The sequence below is a fragment of the Physeter macrocephalus genome, chromosome 19, assembly GCF_002837175.3.
Source record: "Physeter macrocephalus isolate SW-GA chromosome 19, ASM283717v5, whole genome shotgun sequence".
Taxonomy (NCBI): Eukaryota; Metazoa; Chordata; class Mammalia; order Artiodactyla; family Physeteridae; genus Physeter; species Physeter macrocephalus.
The window spans coordinates 14,628,071-14,651,601 of NC_041232.1; the positions used below are offsets into that span (position 1 = coordinate 14,628,071).

Below are 23,531 nucleotides of genomic sequence, written 5' to 3' on the forward strand. Positions count from 1 at the left end.
AACTCAGATGTGAGCCCCAGATGCCAAAAGACAATTTTCAGTTACCCTCACAGGGTGTCATGTGACACTGGCGGGTCTTTCACTTACTTCCTTTCCTCGTGCACAGAGTTGGGGTGCCTCATTTCCATCAAAGCGCAGCCAAATTTCTGGAGGCCGAAAGAGATAAGCAAAATGTGAGGCATGCATGATTAAATCTGGAACGGGGTCGGGGAGAGGGTCTGGGGGCCTAACTGGCAAAGGAGGTGCCTGATGCCTGGGGGCCGGGGCGCCAGGGGCTCCGGCTGGGCAGCAATGCTGCATGTGGAAGAGGGCTGTTTATAAAGGGCTACAGGTGTGGACTCCCCTTACCACCCCCAGCACACAAATCCCCTTCGTGGCTTTCTACAAAAATATTGTCTCTGCTTCTTTCATCTGGAGCAGGGGACACCAAGCTCTTGATTGGAGCATCCATTCCAAAGAGGTAGCTCACTCAGGTGACAACATGTTCACTAGGGATCGGCTAGTCAGTGGACACCAATAGACGGAAGACTTGGAATTGTCCAATCTTGGCAGAACTTGGATCCAAACTGAGGTCACTGGCTTTAAGGCTTTGGAGGATTTGCTACTGAATAGCAGGTGTAACCGATGCCCCTCCTTTCTGCTGATGGAAACACGTGCCAGAACAGGTAAAAGCTCATCTCACCTCCCCATTCTCAGGGGGGTCTCCGTTTCCGAAGGTGCTGGTAACCACCAGGACCAGAGTTTCATGTTCCAGGTGTACAATGTCATATTCTTCCATGGACATCACCTACGTGGCAGAATGAAGGGGTGGGGAGAGGAAGGAAGAAGGTGATGAGAAGAGAGAAGGGGTAGGAGAGAACAAAGTGATGGGGGAAGAGAAGAGAGAGAGGAAGAAGATGAGTCATCTGGAGCCATCCCCTTTGGAAGGAGATCCAAAGGTTCTGGGTGCCACTATCTCAATGGGCTCAAGTGGGTAGAGCTAATAGCTTGTTGGCAGTGTGGGACCTTTCTGTGGGCACCTGTGGCCTGAAGGACGACAGAGAGTCTGGGGCAATGGGTTGGCTGTCAGTAAGCCACATCTCGATTCAGTAAAGACAGATCTTGTCAGTAAGCCAGATCTTGATTAAGACTCCTGGGCTTCTTACAACCAAAGGATGCTGGAATCTTCTTGATCACATTTAGGCTGGGAATGACCCAGCTGGATTTGACCAGCTGTCTGCTCTGCTTCCTTTCTAATCCTCCGTCCAGCAGTGTGGAGGACCTGGGCCAAACAGGTCTGAGATACCTGCCTTAGGGAAAGATTGTTTTGCCCTATATCTTAGCATTACTTGAGCAACATTTCTCAAAGTAGATTCTAGGGAAGCCTAGTCTCCTGAGATGCTCCTTAAAAGTAAGTGATCCATAAGCAAACATCTTTGGGAAACACTTATATTCTCTCCTCTCCTCTTTTGGGAATGATAACACGTATGTGCAGATTAAAGGCTCTGAGAATTCCTGCAGCAAAGACACCCACTGAATTGTATTAAAGGTAGAGCTTCCCAAACTGACTCCAGAATTGTCTTTCATAAACTTTCTAATATTTTGCTCTTGGGATGGGGGTTATGATTCCTGGACTCCTGGAGGGTCCCCAGGGAGAGAAGCATCAGAGTCCCCTGAAATATATGCAGATGTGCGTGAGTGAGTTGATGGGCACCTTCAGATGTGCCATCACCCATTCTCAAAGGGTTCTTCTTTGCTAAATTCCTTCTGTCCCCTCCCCAACTTCACCATGAAGGGTCAGAGAGCTGGCACTGCCCCCTACCCACCTTGGCGTCAAAGGCATGTTTGAAGATCTCACACAGGGTTTTGGCATAAGCCTGCGATTTGCCCGTCTCTGTGGCGTACAGGATGGTAGCCTTGACCCTCTTGGCCATGGCCTGTCCCATTAGCTTGGCTGAGAACTTGACGGCTCTGGAGGGGAGAGGATAGAGAGGAAAATGGGAAATGCAGAAAGGAGGGAGGATGCCACGCTGGGGCTTTTGGGCAAGAACCATGATCCATGAAATTTAATAGGCGGGAACTTTCTCTCCTAATCTTTGATGGCTTCAGGGATACTCAAAGTGCAAGTTTAGGTGCCATATTGATCCCTTTCTTAAGTCACTCCAGACCATCTGGTCATGAGCTAACATGGTTAGTTAGTTTTATTAGTTTGTTACTTGATTAATTGATCCCGGTCTTAAGAACCTTGGTTTGCCAAGCATTGCCCCAAAAGACGATCACTCATTCCTTCACTCATCTGTTCATTCATCAAGTGTTTGTTGGGTGCCTAGCTATGTGCCAGGCATTGTTATAGGAATGGAAACACAGAGAAATGGCTGTCATGGGGCTTACGTTCATGTGCATGTGTGTGTGTGTGTGTGTGTGTGTGTGTGTGTGTGTGTGAGAGAGAGAGAGAGAGAGAGAGAGAGAGAGAGAGAGAGAGAGAGAGAACGAATCACTACTAAATCACCAGGTATTGAGCTAGAAGGGATTTTAGAGGTTCATAAATCCACAAAGGAAGGACCAAGTCTGGTTTAAGCAGCCATGCACATCCAGGGTCTTGCAGAGGCTGATACTTAACAGGCACTAAATACGTATCTATCAAAAGAAGGAATGGATTTTAAACATACTGCTACCACCAAAGCCCTGGGGAGTTTAAATGTCAAGTCGAGGCTCTTTCTAGTCAGATGGAGAATTCAGAACCAGTGTTTCTTCCTTCCCATCTATGAATGCCTGGGCTCACCTTCCCAGCAAGCATCCCCGTTCTCACTAGGAATCTCGGAGTAGACAAATTGCTAGTTACCCCCACCTGGGGATTGTCGGTGGTAAATTCATCATTTTTTAGAATCAGGGAAACCACCCACGCTGCCAGAGCACTCGGAGCTAAAGGGGGAGAAACAGAAGAGAATAAAAGGTGCCTGGAGGGTTCCCTTTGAATGATCCGATCGTAAAAAGGCATCTATAATTAACTCCCATTGTTTCTACCCCGAACTTAATAGTGCAATTAATTCTTTAGATTTTTCCCTCCCTTCTTCCCTCAGAGACAGTTTGAACTGAACAGAAGCCAAAGGCTGCTGTCCCTGAGAATTCGTGATGCTCTCTTAGGGAAAGAATGGCTGCTGATGCATTCTTGCTTGGCTGCAAGATAAAGTTAGGTGGAAGGAGAAAGGGGAGGGAGGGAGAGAAGGGAGAGATCCTGTGGACCGTATTAGTGGAGCCAGGATCTAGGTTTCAGTCCCTGCAAGACCTACCGGTCACCTGTTGAGAGCTGGACCCGAGGGGCTGAGGAAAGTGACTAAGTAGCTCGGTGCATACTAGCCCCTCTGCCGAAGAGTGAGCTCCAAATAGAGGGTCTCTGCTGAGTGGATCAGGGAGTTCTCTGTCTTTAGACAGAAAGCTGGCATCCCCATTAAACCGTCTGTCAACCCCACCCCACTCGTCAGCCGGTCCCCTGGCTGACCACGAGTTCTTCAGGACAATTACTCTTCAATAGCCTTGGTCCCTAACCCTCTTCCCTCCCTCCTTTTCTCAGTGAAGTCGTATTCATTTCATTCTTCAGCTCAATTGTCATCTCCTGCGGGAAGCCCCTTTTGACCTCCCAAACTGGCTGAAGTCTATTTTATGGCACCATGAATCGTTCCCTGATGGCAGCTGAGCTTCATGAGGGCAGGACCACATTATCTGGCTCATCATGGCATCTCTGGAGCCCAGCACAGTGCCTGGCACCGAGTAGGCACTTAGTATCCATTTGTTGGCTGAATGAGTGAATGAGTGAGTGAAATGAGATCCAGCCCTGGGCTAGAGGCCTCTCTAGGCAGTGGTGGGCTGGAGCCAGCTTGTCCTAGCTCCTCACGACTCTGGCTTCAGTGACTTCCTGTAGAGAGCTTGAAATTGGCCATAGTGGGAGTATTTACACCATGGAAATTGGCAAAGGTTACAAATCTATTATCATTATTATGGCCAACTTTATTAATTGGAGAGCTGGTTTATCAACACAACACCATCTCCAGGACAAGAATTTAGGAAAGTGGGGGGAGGAAAGTGAGGTTGGGAAGGAGAAGAGTCACGGTGATGTTTGCATCCCAGACTCTGAGGCAAAGGAGGCACGAGGGGGTTGGAGAAAATGGAGAAATCATGTCACACAAGAGGGCAGAGGCGCAAGCATGTTTCCAGGCTTCTTTTCTGGGGCTCTCTGAATTCGGGGGCACAACCATCCCCCATCCCCACCTACTTGAGGAGACTTACTCTGCCAGCTTCTTGAAGCCAATGGCTCGCCGCTTTGTGGGGGTCCCGTTGGTACCTTTCCAGACGTGGCTGTTCCAAGGGTCAGGCTGGGAAGAGAGGACTATGGTCACTGCAGGGAGGGACCCTGGCTCCTCTTGGGAGATGCTCAGGTCTCCCGGGGGGCTTGCGGCTGTCCAGCCACGTCCAACCCTTAGCCCTTGAAGGGAACGATTCTGTCAGTGGTGACCACAGGGGTCCTGGCACAGAGTGGCTGGTCCAGCCTCCCTGCACTGTCCTGCTAGACCTTCCCACTCATCCCTCAGAATCCCTCTCAAACACTCTCCTCGTGACCCCGGACTACTCATTTCATCTCCATTCGTCTTTCAGCTTGAGCTGTGCTGTTCAATATGGTGGCCACACTTGAGCATCCGAAATGCAAGTTTGAGTTGAGACGTGCTGCAATCATAACACACACCCCGGATACTGAAGACTTAGCACGAAAGAGGCGGGGAGGGGCAGGACCTGGTATTCGAAGGAGGGGGTGAGTCGGTAGTTGAGCATCTCTTGGTGGAAGACGGGGGTGATGCTGCCAGACATGGGGGGCACAATCCACACCCAGTCAGCGGGGCAGCCTCCCCGGCAGCGGTATTCATTCTCCATGTGCTTAATGAAGGACTCGGTGGCAGAGTGGTGGTCAACGATGGTCACTTTGTCACTCTGTGGGAGGAGAGGGGACAAGGAGTCAGGAGGATAGAGCAGCTGGGGTATTTCGGGACTCCCTTGCCCATAGAGCAGTGTTTCCCAAAGGCTCCTCCTGGAGATGATTCTAGGCAGGTGATTCTCTGCATTGTTCTTTCAATCCTGATCAGACCCAGGAGAAACACCTCTCTTGCCAATCTTCTTCTGTCCTTCCTCCTTCTCTCTCTCTCTCTTTTTTTTTTTAATGAGAGAGGAAGCTCAGGCAACTAGAACCCAGCAACTTTGTGTTGTTTCCCTGTGTGTATTTGTTTATATATTTATTTAAATTTACAATTCTCTTATATTTATGGCAAATGGTACTGGCTCTCCATTTATGATGGTGACACAAAATCCTCTTAAAATAAACAATTTTAAGTAATAAGGATGAGTTATTAAAATGAAAACAAGTCAATCACAGCAGAGCTGGGTGGACTAAATGTCCGCGTAACCCAGCCCCAGGACCCGTTGTAGTCGGCTGGCTTGGATTCTTACCTTGCCCAGGCGGTGTCTTCCCTTTCTGCCCACAAAACTCTGTCCCTTTCCTGCCCTTTTCTCCTCCAATCATTCATCTTACTCACATCTCTGCTGCCTCTGGCTCGCCAATCTTCGTACCAGTCTACCAGTCCACCAAAGCATCCTCCTTCATTTTCAATAATTCCTAAAACTTCACTCCTCCACAGTAGAGAGGGAAGGGAGGGGGCTTCCTTCTCCCTCATCCCACCTCAACTGGTCTCTTCCCTGGGATATACATTCCGCGGTATACTCAGTCTCCCTGTTCCTGACATGGGGACCTAGGGTTCATAGTCATGTCTATACATGGTTTGATATGTTCATCCTACCGCCTGTGGATGCCTCCCATGTATGCCTGTGAGGGTCTAGCCTCCCAAACCATCACCCTCAGAGGACAGAGCTGGTCTCTACTACAGAGAGTGACCTCTATTCTGTGGGCCTCCCGGTTTGCCCAGGAGAATCCCAGCTTATGCCTCTGTACTGTTACAATTATTAGTGGTGGCCCCCATTTGCTCTCAAAAGTGTCGTGGTTTAGCCGATAATTTTTAAAGCTATCATACTGTATATAATAGCATTTATCACGGAGCCACATGCATTGGGGGACCTCTGCTTCTGATCATGGTGATGACTATTTGTCTCTGTTAGGTGAAAGTCTGAATGCCTAAGAAGTGGCAAGACACAGATGATGCTTGCCATTTCTTTTCTTTTCTTTTTGGCCGCGCCATGCATCCTGCAGGATTTTAGTTTCCCTACCAGGGATGGAACCCGTGCCCCCTGCGGTGGAAGTGTGGGGTCTTAGCCACTGGACCACCAGGGAAGTCCCAGATGTTTGTCATTTCAATTCTAAAAAATCATAAGCAACAAGTCACAAAACCCCTATCTTTTGGCCTCTTTCTCAAATGGTCCCCACCCAAGATCCATCATGGGGAGGAAGGCATGCATGATGGGAAGTACACCTCACTGGTAGGCAGATCCCTGCAAGGACGGTTCCTGGGAGCTGGGCTCTTGACCTTCTGCCCCGAGACCCTGAAAGGTTTTAGTTCCCCTTTGAGGCCTGGCAGCCAGAAGGTGTGCCTGGTACTACCTGGAAGCTGTAGAGCACCGCAATGTTGATCTCCACCAGTGCCTGGTCCTTCCACAGGGAGGATGTCTTCCTCATGTCCAAGTTCATCTTCTTGGCCACTTCCTGAAAGGGGAAGGAAACACAGACTCATAGGCTGGGGCACCTCTGGACTTCAGACTAAAGAGGGACAGGGCCAGTGTCACCAGTGAAATTCTTAATTAATTAATCAACTCATATGCAGACTAATTCACTTACTCAATTTTTTTTTTTTTTTTTTTTTTTTTTTATTGAGGACCCGCTGGTAGCATCAAGAGACTAGAGGGACTTGGCTGGACCTTTTATTATTGAGCTTACCTTCTAGTGGGGGAGAGAAATAGTTAATATTGTGATGAGTGCTAATTCCTAGGAAGAAAATAAGGTGAGGAAATGGGATAAAGAGGGATACGGCGGCAGGATGAATTGAACCAGGATAGTCAGGGAAGGACCACTGCAGAGGTGGCATACAGGTGAGTCCCAAATCATGAGAAGAAGTAAGACATTTGTAAATCTTGGGAGGGAATGTTCTATGCAGAGAGAACAGCATGCAAGGACCCTGGGGTGGGATCAGGCTTGTGCTGAGGTACAGAAAGAAGGCCAGTGAATTTGGAGGGTAGGGAGCCAGGGGGAGTTGGTGAGAGAGAGATGCAGGACTGGATCATGCTAGGTGTGCTAAGGAGTGAGGATTTTGTTCCAAATATGATGAGCAGGGTCTTTGGGGGACTTTAAGGAGAGATGTGGGTCTGGGAGTGACATGAGCTGCTTTCTAGCAGGAAAAGCTCTCCACCCATCCTGTTCCATCTCCAGAGTGGCCACTGCCTGGAATCTAGATCATGGGTACTTTGAGTTCATGGGGATGCCTGCCTACTCCACTTGACAGATGAGGAAACTGAGGCTCAGAGAGCTGCAGAGATTTGCGCACAGGCCACAGAGCCAGTTGGCCTTGGGGCTGGAGCCCAGGGAGATGCGTTAACGCCCAAGACCTGGGAGCGGCTCCCCAGCCAGCAGATTCCTTTGGCAAAACTACTTGGAGAAAACAACTCCTGACATTTATGTTACAGCTCCAGCTAAAGCAGGAGCTGATGTCAGGAGTAGGGAAGACCCAATAGCAAATCCATTAATTAGAGCCTGGCTTCTCACTTCCTCTGTCAATTCTAGTCACTTGTGGGAACCTAGGTCTCATTATGGGGTTAGAATGTGACAATTTCTCAAGTTTGGGTAAATCGCTTCCCAGCCCCAGATGTCAACATTTGTACATACTGGCAGTTAGAACTGGAAGGCTGGGGTGGGAGCGTGTCTCATTTAGGTTACCCAGTGACTACTCTTTGCAATTGAAATGTAAGCAGGGATCACGAAAGCAGACATTAATTTACTCTTTTGAGGCTGAGGTGCTAGGGTCTGTTTGGGGTCTTTTAGCGATGATACAAACACAGAGAGTAAGAAATTTGCTGCTTTACATAAATACATATAAAACTTGAGTTATTTTATAAAAGAAGAGAGTGTGTACAGCCAGTCATGCTGCTCTTGTTACTTCTACAGCATTATTTTGGTTAAAAGAATAGAAATTAGTTGCAAGAAGATGCAAAAATATATATATATATGACTTGAAACGTTCCCAAATCTTACTTGAGCCATGTTTCTGGAAATTGCCTGGAAATGTTTTTTCCTTTCCTGCCAGGAGTTTGTATAAATCAGTGGCTTCCCAGTAGAATCTTCTGGGGAGCTTTGAAAAATACTGGTGCCCGGCGTCCACCCTGGAGCACTTTCATCCAAATTCTGGGGAGTGGGACCCCAGCATAATAAAACTCCCTAGGTAATTCCAGTGTGTGGCGAGGCTGAGGACCCCTGGTTCTGTTTTCCAGGCCAGCACCCATGGAATTTTTTTAAATTGAGATAAAATTGACATATAACATTATGTGTATTTCAGGTGTGAGAGAAATTGGTCTGATACATTTATATATTGCAATATGATTACCGCTGTAGGGTTAGTTAACACCTTTATCCAATCACATAATTACCATTTCTTTTCTGTGGTGAGAACAATTAAGATCTAGTCTCTTAGCAACTCTGAAATTTATAACAGTATCATTGTTGAGCATAATCACTATGCTGTGCATTAAATCTCCAGGAATTATTCATCTGCTAGTTGCAGGTTTGTACACTTCCACAACATCTTCCCCAGTTCTCCTGCCCCGCCTCCCCAGCCCCTGGTAATCACCACTCTACTCTCTGTTTTGGGGAGTTTGGCTTTTTTAGATTCCACATATATGTGAGATCACGTAGTATTTGTCTTTTTCTGTCTGATTTATCTCACTTAGCATAATGCCCTTAAGGTCCACCCAGGTGAACACCCATGGATTTTAACAATATAAACCTAACGCTTGTTTCCGAGTTCGAATTCTGCCCTGTGCTTTATTTACTGTGTGACGTAGGCTCAGCACTTAACTTCTCTGTTTCTCAGTGTCCTCTTTTGAAACAAGGCCAATCACAGCAGACTGTGGTTACAAACAACATTTGCTGACAAAACCACAGCAATCCTGACGCTTTCACCAAAGTGGAGCTCCGGGGAGTAGTCCGCCCCAGCACTCTTTAGTAGATCAGGATGACTCAGCCCTGGAGAGAATCAGAACCTCCACCCAGAAATGTACATGGTGGGGAATCACTGTCAAGCCTTGTTTTTTAAGAAAAGAGACCAAAAATGTCCCATGTTCATGGGTCGTTCTCAAAACCTTCTAACAAGGCTTGACACTGACAGGCAGTGCAGTAGAATGCTTATGAACTCGGATCATAAAGCCAGACTGCCGGTGGGGGGTGGGGAAGAAAAAAAAGCCAGACTGGGTTCACATCCCAGCTCTGCCACTCCCTCGCTGTATGATCTTGAGCTCCTCGTCATTTTAACCCTCCCAAAGGCCTCAGTTTCCTCATCTGTGAAAGGGGAATTATCACACCTGGAGGTTGTGGTAAGGATTAAATGAGCACCTAATACATGCAAAGTGCTTGAAGTGGTGCCGAGCACATAGTACATGTACTCTTCTTCTTCTTTTTTTTTTTTTTTTTTTTGTAGTACACGTACTCTTAATGCCACGGAAGCCTTCAGAAAGGCCGGGGGCATCCCCAGAATCGCAGATTCTATTTTAACCGCTTCCAGTTTCCAAGCCCCAAAGCTCAGCTGTGGGAAAGGACAGCTGAGCCCACCCCCTTTGCCTTCTGCTTCTGCATCATGATGACCAAGAAGGGACTTCACCTCCAGGATGTTGTATCGGGAGCTGTCACAGTAGTCGCGGACGCCAATCTCTGTGCCCATGTACCAGCCGCTGAAGGGACAGGCGCTGAACTCCAGGCCACCGATCTCCAGGAGCATGTTTGACACAGCGGGGAGGCCGTACCACTTCAGCCCAAGGTCCTTGAACCATTCAAACCTGCAGAGAGCAACACAGCCCAGCTCACCACGGGGCAGAAGCCTCATGGGAAGACACGCAGGCGGGATATCCTTAGTCTGGGGATGCTGAAATGCCACTGACTGACTGGGACTTACTATGCCAGAAACTAATTCCGGGGCTCATGTCAGACCTGTGGGATCACAGCTTCCACAGCTGGGGCCTGAGAATATGCAATTTAACATGTTTCCCAGGTGATCTGGATGGACATCCAGGCCTGGGAACCATTGCCTTGGGCTGCTGTTTATCTCCTAAACCCACCCTGAAGGTGAACCCAGGAGAAAGTGAGCATTGCTGAGTTCCTTCTGACCTCAGGACCTTTGCACGGCAGTTCCTTCCTTCTCTTTTCCTTTTGTGCCTGTTCAGCTCTTACTCATCTTTCATTCTCAGCTAAAATGTTATTGACTCTGGGAAGACTTCCCTTATGCCTGATCTGGGTTGGGTCAGGAAGCTTTATGCCTCTAGGTACCATAAAACTTATTTTGCAGCACTTTATTGGAATTAAGTGGTTATTTGGGTAACTGATCTCCTCCTTGAGACTGAAAGCACCATGGAGGCGGGTACCAAGTCATCTACAAAACCCAGCACAATGCCTGGCTCAGACTGGGAATAATAAACAGTATCGAATGAGTGAATGAATGAATGAATGAATGGATGAAGGCCAAGTTTCACCAGGGAGACTGGGTAAGTTCCCAGATATTGGGCAGTGTCAGGAGCCTCAGGACACTTGCTCCCTCTCCAGGGCCTGGACTAGGGTGAGGCAAGTAAGGCACTAGCCTTGGGTGAAAAATTTAAGGGGGCACCAACAAACCCAGGGATCAAGATCAATACTATTAATTTATTTACACAATATTCTAAATTAATTCAATGTTTTTAAAAAAAATGAAAATTAATGCAAAAAAAATCCATGACAAACAAAATATCAAAACTTTAAATAAAGACAGGCTCCCACCTTGCCCTAACTCGCCTCACTTGCTTCCCCCTAATTTCAGCCCTGACCTGGTCTTTGTTTAAAGTTTTGATATATTTAAAAAGTTAATTTTTATTTTAAAAAAATATTACCTTAAAATACTATTTATCTTGACGATTGATTTTTTTTTTGGGGGGGTGCTTCCTCCATCAATTTTGCCCCTGAGGCCGGGGTCTTACTGTGGAGTTTCTTTACTCTCAAAAAGTGTAAATTTTATTTGTGCTGCTGGCCACAGCCCTCACAGCCCCATCCCGGCCCCAAATTGCTTTTGACCTTGAGCTGTGTCAGGTCACATAGAATTTTAAATGGCTCCCTCTATTTAAAATTTGTGCCCACAGCGACACAGGAGGTGCTCTTTCAGCCCTTAGGGTTGGAAAAAGGGCAGGTCCAGGTTGATGGCTTAGGAGTGGGGTAAGGAGGGAGATTTTTTTTTTTTTTCTTTTTTTTTTTCCGGTACACGGGCCTCTCACTGCTGTGGCCTCTCCCGTTGCGGAGCACAGGCTCCGGACGCGCAGGCTCAGCGGCCATGGCTCACGGGCCCAGCCGCTCCGCGGCATGTGGGATCTTCGCGGACCGGGGCAAGAACCCGTGTCCCCTGCATCGGCAGGCGGACTCTCAACCACTGCGCCACCAGGGAAGCCCGAGATTTGTTTTTTTTAATTGAAGTATAGTTGATGTACAATATTATATAAGTTACAGGTGTACAATATAGTGATTCACAATTTTTAAAGGTTATACTCCATTTATAGTTATTATAAAATACTGGCTATCTTCCTTACGTTTTACTGTATCTCCTTGAGGTTTATTTATTTTATACATAATAGTTTGTACCTCTTAATCCCCTACCCCTATATTGCCCCTCTCCCCTTCCCTCTCCCCACTGGAACCACTAGTTTATTCTCTATATCTGTGAGTCTGCAGCTTTTTTGTTATATTCACTAGTTTGTTGTATTTTTTAGAGTCTACATATAAGTGATATCATACAGTATTTGTCTTTCTCTGTCTGACTTATAAAGAGGGAGATTTTGATTCAGAAAAGATGGTGGTCCCTAGGCTGGTGAAGGAGGAATTATTGATGTTGAGGGAGCCCACCTTGCCCTGGCCCCATGATGAGGGTAGACCCCCCCTTTCAGCCTCTGTCTGGGCTAGAGAGAGAGCCGGGGGTGCAGGGTTGGGTAGAGAGGGGCACTGGGTGAATCCACCCACCCTCACCCACCCCATGCCAGTCCCTCTTACTTGGGGTGCCTGATGGGCACTTCCAGCACCAGCTCTGGAGGAATCTGGAAGAGCTCAGGGTCATTGCCGTTGGCCTGGAGCAGGAGTGGCAGGATGTCGAAGCGGCTTCTTGGGGGTTTCCAGCCCTGCTGGAGGCAGATCTGCAACCAGACCCGCCAGGTCAGGCCACCATGCCCCAGACCCTCCAGACACAACAGCAATGGGGGGAGGGGCAGAGGTTCCAGTGCAAGCCCGCCAGTAGCCCCCCTGGAGGCTCTGGGTCATGGCCACCTTCTTTATGAAGTTCTCCCTGACATCATCACGTAACTAGTATAACTTTCTGTGGTCCCGCGGGACAGAAAGCAAACGTGGCCTCCAGCCCCTCACTTGGTTATGTTTTCCAGGTCTTCCCTGCCAACTGGGAACTCCGGGAGCAAGGGCTGAACTGACTCTTGCATCTGTGGTGCCCTCGCACAGGGCTGGGCACGCCTACGCAATTGCTCCGGAAGTGTTTGCATCCTGTGCCCAAGACATGAAGAAAATCTACCAGATTTGATGAGGGCAGATCTCTCAGGATGACCACATAAAATGCATCTGTTAGAGCAGCCATCCTATCGAAATATAAAGCTAGCCACATAATAATTTAAAAATTTCTAGCAGCCACATTTTAAAAATAAATAAAAAAAAAAAAAAAAAAAAAAAAAAAAAAAAAAAAAAAAAAAAAAACCCCAGAGCAAAACCAGGTGAAAATAATTTAAATAATATATCATTTTAAAAAGTTTTAATTTCAGTAACAGTTAATTAAATTAAATAATTATGAATTATAGCACGATATTAATTATAGTAATAGTAATTAATTATAGTAACAGTAATTTATTAATACTGTACTAAAAGCATTACTATATCAAATATTAATATCATTATGTATTAATATATTATATATGGCATATATATTATATATGGTATATATAATATTAATATATTAATAGTAATGATATTAATATATTAATAGTATATTTGACGTTAAAATTAAATATGCAATTCATTTATTAATCCAATAAAATATTAAAATTTATAATATATAACATAATTAAACACCAACTGATTAATAATAAATTATTAAATAAATTATTAATATTACTATATTTAAAGATGTTTAACATAAAATTAACTACATTTATTAATACAATAAATGTATTAATTTATTAATAAATAGAAATAGATTAGTCCGATATTATCCACAATATTATTTTTCAATAGGTAATCAAGATACAAATTACTAATGAGATCTTTTCCACTCTTTCTTTGTTCTCTGTCTCTGAGACCGTGTTATTTACACTTAGGGCATGTCTCAGTTTGGACTCGCCACATTTCAAGTGGTCACTAGCTACTTGCAGCCAGTGGCTGCCGTATTGGGTGAGGGGTTTTAAAAGTTACAATTCTGTGGTTATGTTTGGGGTGACTCTTTCTGCTGGGTTAGTAGACAGAGGAAGCACAGCAGCGTGGGTTTAGGAGAACATGTTGTGTCAGTGAGGTTTCTGGAGACAGAAGGAGAGGGAGAGGCCATGGTGCTTCTGTTCCGGTGGCCACAAGGACAAGGTCAGCCAAGTATACAGTTAGAGGTCAGCCAAGTGGAGCAGAGAGTCTGGCTGAGGCTAAAAGACACAGGTCTGACTCCTGGTCGCCCTGGTTATAGCCCCCTCCCCAGGATAATAATATTTTAATAAGAAAAGCCACTTGCAAATGAAGTCAGCAGCGATGAGGGTGTGGGGTAGCCCTTGGCCTAAGCAGCTCCCTCGTGGGGTGGAGTTTGAGGGGGGTTTGAGGAAAGAACAAAGATAAAGCAGAATGGTGGCTGAGTGGGTGACAAATAAAGGGGGTACCAGGTCTGTGTGAGTGAGATATTCCAGGCATGGGCTCTGCCTATTATGTCTCCTGTGGGCATAGCTGGTGGAAGCTTCCAGGCCTTACCTGGGCTATCTGTCCACATCACCACCTGGAAGGAGCCCTGGATGGGGAGAAGGTGGTATTCGTGTTCCTGGTGGCTTTTATGAACCGACTTGGGTTGCCAGCAACCGTGGCAGTACTGGAGAGTCCAGTGTGTCCAGAGAGGGGTTGGGTAGGTAGAAATGTTGTACAAGGAAATGAATGAATGAATGAAGGGTATGAGTCTGACATATTACCCAACTCAGAAAAGATGATGCCAGACATGGCTTCCACATGTCAGTTCCTCTCCTCCCAGGGGAAGGCAGGAGATTGGAACTGTACTTCTAGCTTTTCCTCTGCTCCTTTAGTAGCCTTGGATAATGTGTTTGGCCTTGGTGAGACTCAGTCTACTCATCTGTGAAATGGGGCAATAGTTCCCTTCATAAGGGTCGGGCGAGGTAATGGCCTGAAAACGACCAAATGACCAGCTGTAGCAGAACCAGCAGGACTAGAGGCAAACAGAGCAGGAGCTCTGGAGAGGAGTAAGCTGTGCCTCACTGACCACTCTCCCTACGATAATATTAAACTAAGAAAAGGCTGTGGATAAAGACAGTTTGGGGGGATGAGAGACCAGCTGGGGGAGAAGTGGGGGCACGCACCTGTGTGAACTCCACGCTGGCTGGATCCCCCAGGATGGAGCCGTCAGGCTGCTTGTAGCCAGCATAGCGGATGAGCTGGGAGTTCCAGACTCGAAAGTCATGCTTGCCGTCGGTCCTCTGGGGAAATATGGTGATGGCAGATCTGTGGCGGAGAGAAGGGGACGTTTGGCACCAGGGCTGGGCTTGCACTTTGGGGACATACTGGAAAAAGTGTCGCCCAGGCCAATGAGTGCATAAGGCTCAGGGCCCACGGAGCAGCTGTTGGAAGGGGAGGAACCTTGCTCTGTCTCCCCACTGGACCGCTGGGTGAGGAAGGGTGGAGGATAGGAGGCCTGGTGCCAGTTCACCGAAGGAAAGAGAAAGCTCCTCTAACTGGAGACTTTCAAACAATCTTGACTTGGGCCAGTTTTCCAGAAAGTTCTTTTGCAGCAGGTAATCCTCGGGGAAAAAAACATCAGATCCTGTTTCCTTTTAAGAGCTCACCACCGATTCCCAGTTTCAGTCTTTCTTTTACCACCATCATTATTTATTGTCCCATTTGCTCACCCCCTGTACCACAGCAAAGTCTACAGACTTACGATTAATAAGAAATCAACTTCCATTTGTACTCATATTTACTTATTTTGAAAGAAAACTGAAGATCGCCCCTGGCCTTGCCCACCTAAATAGGCAACTGTGAGACCGTGTACTGTTATTAAATTGTAGAAAGATGTGGTTGCCTACGGAAGGCACCTCACTGGAGCCCTGTTCTCTTTTTGTTAAAAGGGAAATCAGCGTTTTGGAGAGGTGTTATAATGATGCCTTTTCCTCTTTGGTACCATCAGAAGGATTGAAACAAATGGAAAGGAGAGTAATTTTTTCACAAAGTGGTTTGATATTATCTCCTGCCAGGAGCTCCTGTTACCTGGACTCATCAGTTCCATCCACGGACCAAATCCTAGGCTATGGAAACCACATCCTGGCTTGTGTCAACACGGGGATGACATCATAGGTCCAACCCAATGCTCACAGATCTGCTCCCACTCACATCCTGCCCCTGGAATCCTGCCCTGCTGCTTCCTTGGTTGGAGTCTCTGCTATCATGTACCCAATTCCAAGGCCGGATTCAAATTTGCTTTCTCCACACAACATCCCCTGTCTTATCTAGTTCCCAGGGCCTCCTTTTGAGCACATTTAGGTCATACTGTCTGCACAAGACAATATTGCATTTAATACTGCAGGGAGTGGTGTGTCACACCTCGGGGTGAGTCTAGAACCCAGGCTGAAGGCGGAAGTCATGTAGAGCCGAAGATGCTCTTAAAAATCTCTTAGCAAAGGTGCCATATTGGAGATGAACACAGACTGAGTAAAATTGTGAGCATTTCCCTCCAGCATTAAACCACATGGCTGTTTCTTTGGTTGAGCAGCAGATAAAGCCTGTTTGTGTTTGTTTATATATATTTTAAAAGTGTGTTTAGAAACTCCAGAATCTCACACAGTGGGGTGGGATGCTTTCTCTGTGTGTGGGAATGAGCCCAATGGAAGACATGGAACAGGTTTACACATCCCATCTCCCAAGTCTCCTAAGCATAATGTCGCAAAATGGCAAGTCTAATGCCCAGTACTGTGTGAATTACATCTCTCTCCCTCCCTTCATCTCCCTTGTTCACCTTCCTCCTTTACGCTTAGTTTCTATACATGGTATACATTCTCTTATGGACTCTCATTGTGTCCAGGTGTGTAGTTTCAAACTTGTAAAAAAAAAAAAATTGGCCAAACATTTCATCAATAGAATATCTAATTTAGACCCGGCCCCCCAATACAGAATTGAAAAAAGTAAAGGTGCACTGCCTACCCTGTGGCGATCCCCGCCCCATATTACCCCATCACAGCACCATTTGAAAACTTCCAAAATAACCCATAAACTCCTTGAGGCCAAGACCTTGCCTGGGCCCTCCTTTAAGGTTAGGATATGCAGGAGGGCTCTTTATTGTTTTCTGAGGGGTGAGGTCTTTTAGGAAAAAGATCTGAATACTAATTTCCCGAGCAGGCCCTGGGCTTAAATTACAGGGTCTTTTCCTATTGGTGGGCTCAGCTGGCAAACACCATTTCTTTCTCAAGGAAGAGACTTGTCCAAGAAAGCCCATGCTTAATGCCAATAGGACACTTTGGGGATGAGCTCAGTGTGGCCTGAGGGCTTGTGGGAATATCCCTGCAGTGGTCCTGCATGGCCCCAAGATGGAGCTGGTCCTCAGCTGCTGGGAACAGATGTAGGGGCAGCACTGAGGGAGCAGGATTAGCAACTGTCACCGCCTGTCTGCGGGGGCCCCAGCTGTTCCCTTCTAGCTGTTCCTCTCCCAGCTGAGACTTGCCAATGTGGAAGCCACCAGCTCACATTGGCGCCTTCCTGCCTCGGCCTGTATCCTGTGGCTTTGTTCTTCGCGGGGGGGCAAGAGGCGTCCCAGGTGTGGCTCAGCTTGGTGGGACCAGAAACGGTGGTCCCCACAGCAGCGGGAAGAGAAACTGCCTTTTAAAGCCGGGGAGCCTCAGAGGCGGCTCCAGGCAACAGAGCAGGAGCTGCTAGAAGCAAGTCACCGCCGGTAACGGGATTTTCCTGTTCCTGGGAATCTGAAACCGCCCTTCCTGTTTCCTCCGTGGGTGATATTGAACTGTGGGATAAACATGATTTTGGTTGCTGTAGTCTTGCAAACCACACGGGAGTCTGTTTCTCCCGGGAGAGAAGGCACATGGTGGTTAGAACGAGGATGCCAGGCTACCTCTCTCGGCTTGACACCTGTCCCCGGGAAGAGAGGGGGAGCATTTCCTTCACAGGGGAGTGAACGCCAGACCCAAGGGTCAACAATGGGGGGACATCAGACTCCGCTCCCCTAAGCGGGTCAGCTCACCTGAGGTTCCCTTTGTTGGTGGCATACTTGATATGGTTACAGATGTAGTTGAACATCCCGTGAGCCGTGGTACAGTCGCGGGCATCGAACACCTGCAAGGGGTGTATCGTGGGAGTGATCACCTTCTCCTTCCCCGTTCATCGCCCCCAGGGCAGCCCTCCCAGTGGAGGAGTGCCCAGAGCCCACCCTGGCCGCTGCCCCCCTGGAGTCGTGAGCATCTCATTACTGAGCCCCGGGCTGGGTTTCATCTTTTTTTCTACCCTAATAACTATGGCCAATCAAACCAGGAAAAATCCCCTACAAGTAGGCATGGAGTGTAAGGGAATGTAGGAAAAGGATGCTGAGCAGAGTAGGGCCTTTCAGTGGGCTGCCTGGATCTCCTGCGGGGCTCCTAGGGATTAGGGACTTAAAAATAAAACAGCAACAACAAAATCAGACACCCCGCCCCGCCCCCGCCCCGCCCCCGCGATTGATAACTAATCTACTTCCAAAATGAAACTATTCCCTAGAGGAAAAAAAAATCACACCAGGGGACACAGAATCTAATGCTTTTAGGGAGTAGGCAGATAATGTAAATAAGGAAAGAGAGGAGGTATAAGACAAAAGGGGCAAGTGGGGTCTGTAGTAAACTGGAGAGTATAAGCCCTACCTAGAGACATCAAATTCAATTTTAAAAAAAGATTGTTTGGGCTAAATAAGATATAAGCCAGATTCAGTCATGATCTGAGAAGTTGAGACCCCATGATCACCATCTGAGAGTTCACCATAGCCACCAAGTGCCCTTGCTAGGAGCTGACCCTTTTTTTTTTTTTGCGGTACGCGGGCCTCTCACTGTCGTGGCCTCTCCCGTTGCGGAGCCCAGGCTGTTGCGGGGCCCAGGCGCCGGACGCGCAGGCCCAGCGGCCACGGCTCACGGGCCCAGCCGCTCCGCGGCACGTGGGATCTTCCCGGACCGGGGCGCGAACCCGCGTCCCCTGCATCGGCAGGCGGACTCTCAACCACTGCGCCACCAGGGAAGCCCGAGCTGACCCTTTTTAAAGCTCATTCCTCCCCCTCCAACCCCACCAAAGGGCTCTTCATAGTATCTGAGCCTGACTGCCCACCTGCAGCTTGGACCACTGGATCCGGCCGACGCAGCGGGAGGCATTTCTCCAGGCGTGCTTGGCCCCGTAGATGAGCTCTGTGTCCTTGAGCTGGTAGGTGCTGGTGGTTTCAATCTCTTTGTTCACCTCTTCCAGCCTCTCCAGATGGGCTTTGGAGCCGAATCTGAGGGAAGAGAGAAGAGACATGGGAGCATCACCCTCTCTACTGAATTAGAGGTTGGTGGAAGGAGTGAGCTATCACAGGAGGCCGGAAGCCACAGAGTCTGGATTGATATCTGGACACAACAGTTTGAGCATAAAGCAGAGGCTGGCAAACTCAAATGCCTACAAAGGCCCGGCAGTGTACATATGACTGAACTGGCTGGATGGGGACTGCAGCACACAAGTGAGCCTACGCCTGGTCCAAAGGGGGCAGCCCCAACTCTGCCCTAGCCTGCTGTTGTCTGATAGGAATGGGGGCCTGGTACTGCCAGATCTTCTTTCAAGAGAAACTGGAAATCTGATTTTTAAAGGCAACGCTTCTAATTTTTAAATGGTGGCAATAAACTGAATTTTAGAAAGTTAAAAAATTCTTATGACAAGGTTCAGGCTTACAAAAAGGTATAGAGAATAAGGTAATGAATACCCATGTCCCAAGCCTAAGAAACGATAAATAAATAAGAAAATATATTATAGTTCCTTGGGGACTACTCTGCACTGTAGCCCACTTTCTTTCCAGGAGTGACTGCTGTTTTGAATGTGGCATCTAGCATTCTCATGCTTTTGTTTATATTTTTGCCACTTGTGTATCTATCCCCTAAATCACGTATAGTATTTTTCTGCATGTTTAAAAAGTTTACGTAAATGGGGCTGTCCTGAATGTATCCTTCTCCAGCCTGTCCTTTTCTGCCTTTGCTCAAAGTTATTTAGGAGCTTCATTTCCATGAACATGCAGAGTTTTAACCTGTTCGTGTTCACAGCTGTATAGTATTCCATTACAGAAAATGCCACAGTTTACTTACACACTCTCCTATCAATGGAGTTGAGATTGTTTCCAGTTGGCTCTTTAATTTTTTTTTCCTATTCTGAGAATGTTTCAGTGATCATTCTTATGCAGGCCCTTTTGTGAACAAGTGTGAGAGTTTTGTTAGGGAATATGCCCAGGCGTGGAATTGCTTGAAAAGTTTCAAATTTAAGCAACACTTTGCAGGCTAAACAAAAACACTTCTAGGGGCCAGATCTGACCCTTGGGCCACCTGTTTCTGACCTCTGTGCATGGCAGGCAGAGGCCTTATGCTCAGGTCTTGGTTCAACTGTCTGCACATTCGGACCTGAAGTCTTTGTACCCAGTACCCGGTCTTCCCAGTGTAGACATGAACTTGCCTTTTAATTGATGAATAGTACTGATCAATAAACTCTTTGGCAAGATGGAAGAGCTGTTCTTTTGTGCGGACGTCTTCAGGCCTTCGTATTTGCTGAGAAGGAAGCATGATGGACCCCATACAGATGTGCTCGGTGCATCCCATTCCCTGGAAGGAAAAGAGATTTGGGTTCTCACTTCGTTTCACCCAACTGTAGCATATGTGGGGTTGTGGACCTGGGTCTGACCTTCGTGGTGGAGTTTCCCTGGCTTTAATTCCCAAAGCGGATTTCTCACATACCAGCTTCTAACCACTGCTGGACCTGGTTATCAGCCCAGGTAAGGAAAGGATAAGCAGCACTTTAAGGTTCTGAATGTGTTTGCTCTACTTAACTGTGGGGAGAGGGGCTTTGTGACTGCCATTCCCTGGGAAGCAGAACCATTGGTACTGACTCCCCAGATATTTTTTGATCCCATGTTGATCAAGAAGGAACTAGTAGAGTGATTATAGTAACTTGTTAGAATGTGTCTGTGGAATGTCGATTGCGGAACATAGCCCTAATTCTTCCCCTCCCTGTATTCACACCCTTTGCTATGTGACTTTACAGCAATTCTCATTAAGAGGTGAAGCCTCTTCCCTCTCCTGTTGAATCTGGGCTGGTTTGGGCCAATAGAATATGGCAGAAGTGACACTGTGCCCATTCTGAGTCTAGACCTCAAGAGATCTTACACATTTCTGCTCATTCTCTCAGGATACTGCAACCAGCATGTGAAGGAGACCAAGCTAGCTTGCTGGAGGATGAGAGGACACATGGAGCAGAGCTGAGTTATCCCAGCCAGGGCCATCGTAGACCAGCCTGCAGAGAGCTGACCCCTCAGATGATCGCAGAAGCATGAGATCAGCAGAACCACACAGCCAATTTGTAGGCTTTTGCAAAATAATAAGTGGTGGTGGTTTTAGGTCACTAATTTGGGGGGAAGTTTGTTACACTCCAATAGCTAACTGATACAACATTCCTCCAAGAGGCCCATTTTCCAGAACAATGTAAAACAATAGATTGGTTGATTGACTTAAAAATATACAAAATTTAGAGGACAGACTGAAAACCAAGAAGGGTTTGTCCAAAACTCCATCAGTGGTCGGATTGTGTGAGAGAAAAAGAACGTACTCAGAACCAGCAACTCCCCTTTTGAGTACAAGGGACACAAATAAAAAGTATTTGCACAAGTAAGTATCCACCAGTGGTTCTCAAATGGGGGTGAATTTCCCACCTAGGGGACATCTGGTAATGTCTAAAGACATATTTGGTTGTCACAACTTGGTGGGGGGGGGGGTACTGGCATCTGGTTGGCACAGGTCAGGGGTGATGTTCAACATCCTATAATGCACAAGTTGGTCCCCACGATAAGAATTACCCAGTCCCATGTGTGGATATTGCTGGGGTTGAGCAACCCTGGTCTCCCCCTTGCTGGGGTACTCACCAAGGTGCTCTTAAGGTGGAGGGTGTCAGAGAGAACCACATCGGTCTCCCAGTTCTTGACCTTGAGGAAGCGAGGGCACTTGGAGGGGCTGCCATTCTTTATGGGAGACTGTTTTCCCGAGGCAGGGGGCTGGAGGAGAGAATAAAGATGAGATATTATGCATGTGAGGGCACTGGAAGATTGTTTCCATTGGGATGGGGAGAGGTGATGCTCTTCCTGGAATCTGTCGCCAGTCACCAACTGTCTGTGACTCTCTGGGGTGGACACATACAAGGTAGCTGGGAACTTGGTCCCTCTACCTGTGCAGGAGGCGGCACCGTGGAAGAATGTTTCAGGTTCTGTTCTGGGGAGAGGGGTCAGGAACTCAAAGGTGGTCTCTCTGGCGTCTAGCACAGGGTCTGGCACATAGCACGGACTTAATGAAAGCTTGTGGAATGAATAAGTGACTGAAAGAACATTGTCAGTCTCCTCAAATGATAACAGCCCTCAGGGCAGAGGAATCAAACCTGAGGCTGGGTCAAGTTACTTGGATTTCTGGGCCCTCCTGCCATAGCCCGAACTCACCATTTCGGGCAAGTACTGGGAAAACAAAAAGTTTACGTGAGAAAGGTTTAAAGCATAGAATACTTTCCCCCGATTTCAGGTTTCTGCTTTTCAAAAAGACCAAACGTGTCCCTGCCTCAGGCCTTTGCACTTACTGTTCTCTCCATCTTGAATGTCTTCAGTGCTCCATTTATCTTCACCTCTGTAAGCAAACTGTCCGTCCAGTAGGTAAGCGGGGATAAATCTGGGCTGACAAATGTTGGCCCATTCATTTTGAACTTCATCGATAAGGATCACATCCTGTCTTGGGTGTTTCTGAGTGGCTGTCTACCCGCCTGGGCAGAGGCGTGCTCATGCATCAGACAAGCATCAGCAACTCTAAGGGACAGGCAGCAGGCACACCCTGATGCAACAGCCGAGCAAGGGAGGGGAGAAGATGAGACAAGGTTGCGTCACTCAGGCCAAAGAGTAGAGCAGTGGGAAGTGACCTTGAGGCAGGGCATTCACACATTCAAATTGTATTTAGTGAGCACCTACTATGTGCTAGACACTGTTAGGCATTGGGGACACTGAGGTGAACAAGGCAGTCAGGATCCTCGTCCTTCTGGAGCATCGTTTTGGGAGAAGCAGAGATAAATAATAAGTAAACTAATATGTGGATGATATAATTTCAGGTGGTGATAAGAATATAATATAGAGGGAGGTAATGGTGACAAAGTGGAGGGGAAAGAGGCAAGTGCAAAGACCCTAAGGTAGGGATGAGTTTGCTCAGTTCAAAGGACCAGCAAGGAGGCTAGTGTGGCTGGAGTGGATGAGTGAGGATGAGTACAAGGAGATGAAGTCAGAAAGGAGGCAGGGTCCATGTCTCATCAGCTTGGAGGTGCTCAGGCTGGCAGGGAGCTGTGAATTAGGATTAAATCAGGTTAAGCCTAGGACAGAAATCACAGGGAACTCTGAAGGACAACTACTGAAAACTAGCATTCAATGAGCACTTGCTATGTTCCAAGCAACATCATCCCCATTTTACAGATGAGGAAACTGAGGCACAGAGAGGTTAACTAAGTTGTCTAAGACTATAGAGCTAGTAAGCTGGAGCCAGGAGAGTCAAAGCCTGGCAGTCTGGCCTTTGAAACCATGCCCTTAACTGTTTGACTATCCTGCCTCTTGACAATCATGCACAATTCACTCATTCATTCATTCATTCATTCATTCAACACATGTTTATTGAATATCTCCTATGTGCCAGGCAAGTCAGTAAGGGCCAGGGCTACAGTGACAAACATACAGATGTGATCTGTGCCCTCACGGAATTCACAGTGCAATGGGGATGGTGATTTAATGAGCCATTACAATTGAGTGAAGTGGGTGCCATAACACGGCACG

The 23,531-nt window shown here is 47.3% G+C and overlaps 1 protein-coding gene across 1 annotated transcript in view; it reads right to left on the minus strand.

Moving 5' to 3' along the window:
- NOS1 (nitric oxide synthase 1) overlaps nucleotides 1–23,531 on the minus strand; it is a 156,673-nt gene that overhangs the window by 15,342 nt on the left and 117,800 nt on the right. The window contains exons 4-16 of the mRNA XM_028480071.2: nucleotides 21,606–21,734; nucleotides 20,147–20,292; nucleotides 18,785–18,947; nucleotides 17,682–17,773; nucleotides 14,797–14,938; nucleotides 12,233–12,372; nucleotides 9,834–10,008; nucleotides 6,575–6,676; nucleotides 4,765–4,959; nucleotides 4,264–4,349; nucleotides 1,806–1,950; nucleotides 683–787; nucleotides 88–146 (exon numbers count right to left, since the gene is read on the minus strand). Coding sequence (XP_028335872.2) covers nucleotides 88–146; nucleotides 683–787; nucleotides 1,806–1,950; nucleotides 4,264–4,349; nucleotides 4,765–4,959; nucleotides 6,575–6,676; nucleotides 9,834–10,008; nucleotides 12,233–12,372; nucleotides 14,797–14,938; nucleotides 17,682–17,773; nucleotides 18,785–18,947; nucleotides 20,147–20,292; nucleotides 21,606–21,734 — 1,679 coding nt within the window. The remainder of the gene's footprint in view (nucleotides 1–87; nucleotides 147–682; nucleotides 788–1,805; nucleotides 1,951–4,263; nucleotides 4,350–4,764; nucleotides 4,960–6,574; nucleotides 6,677–9,833; nucleotides 10,009–12,232; nucleotides 12,373–14,796; nucleotides 14,939–17,681; nucleotides 17,774–18,784; nucleotides 18,948–20,146; nucleotides 20,293–21,605; nucleotides 21,735–23,531) is intronic.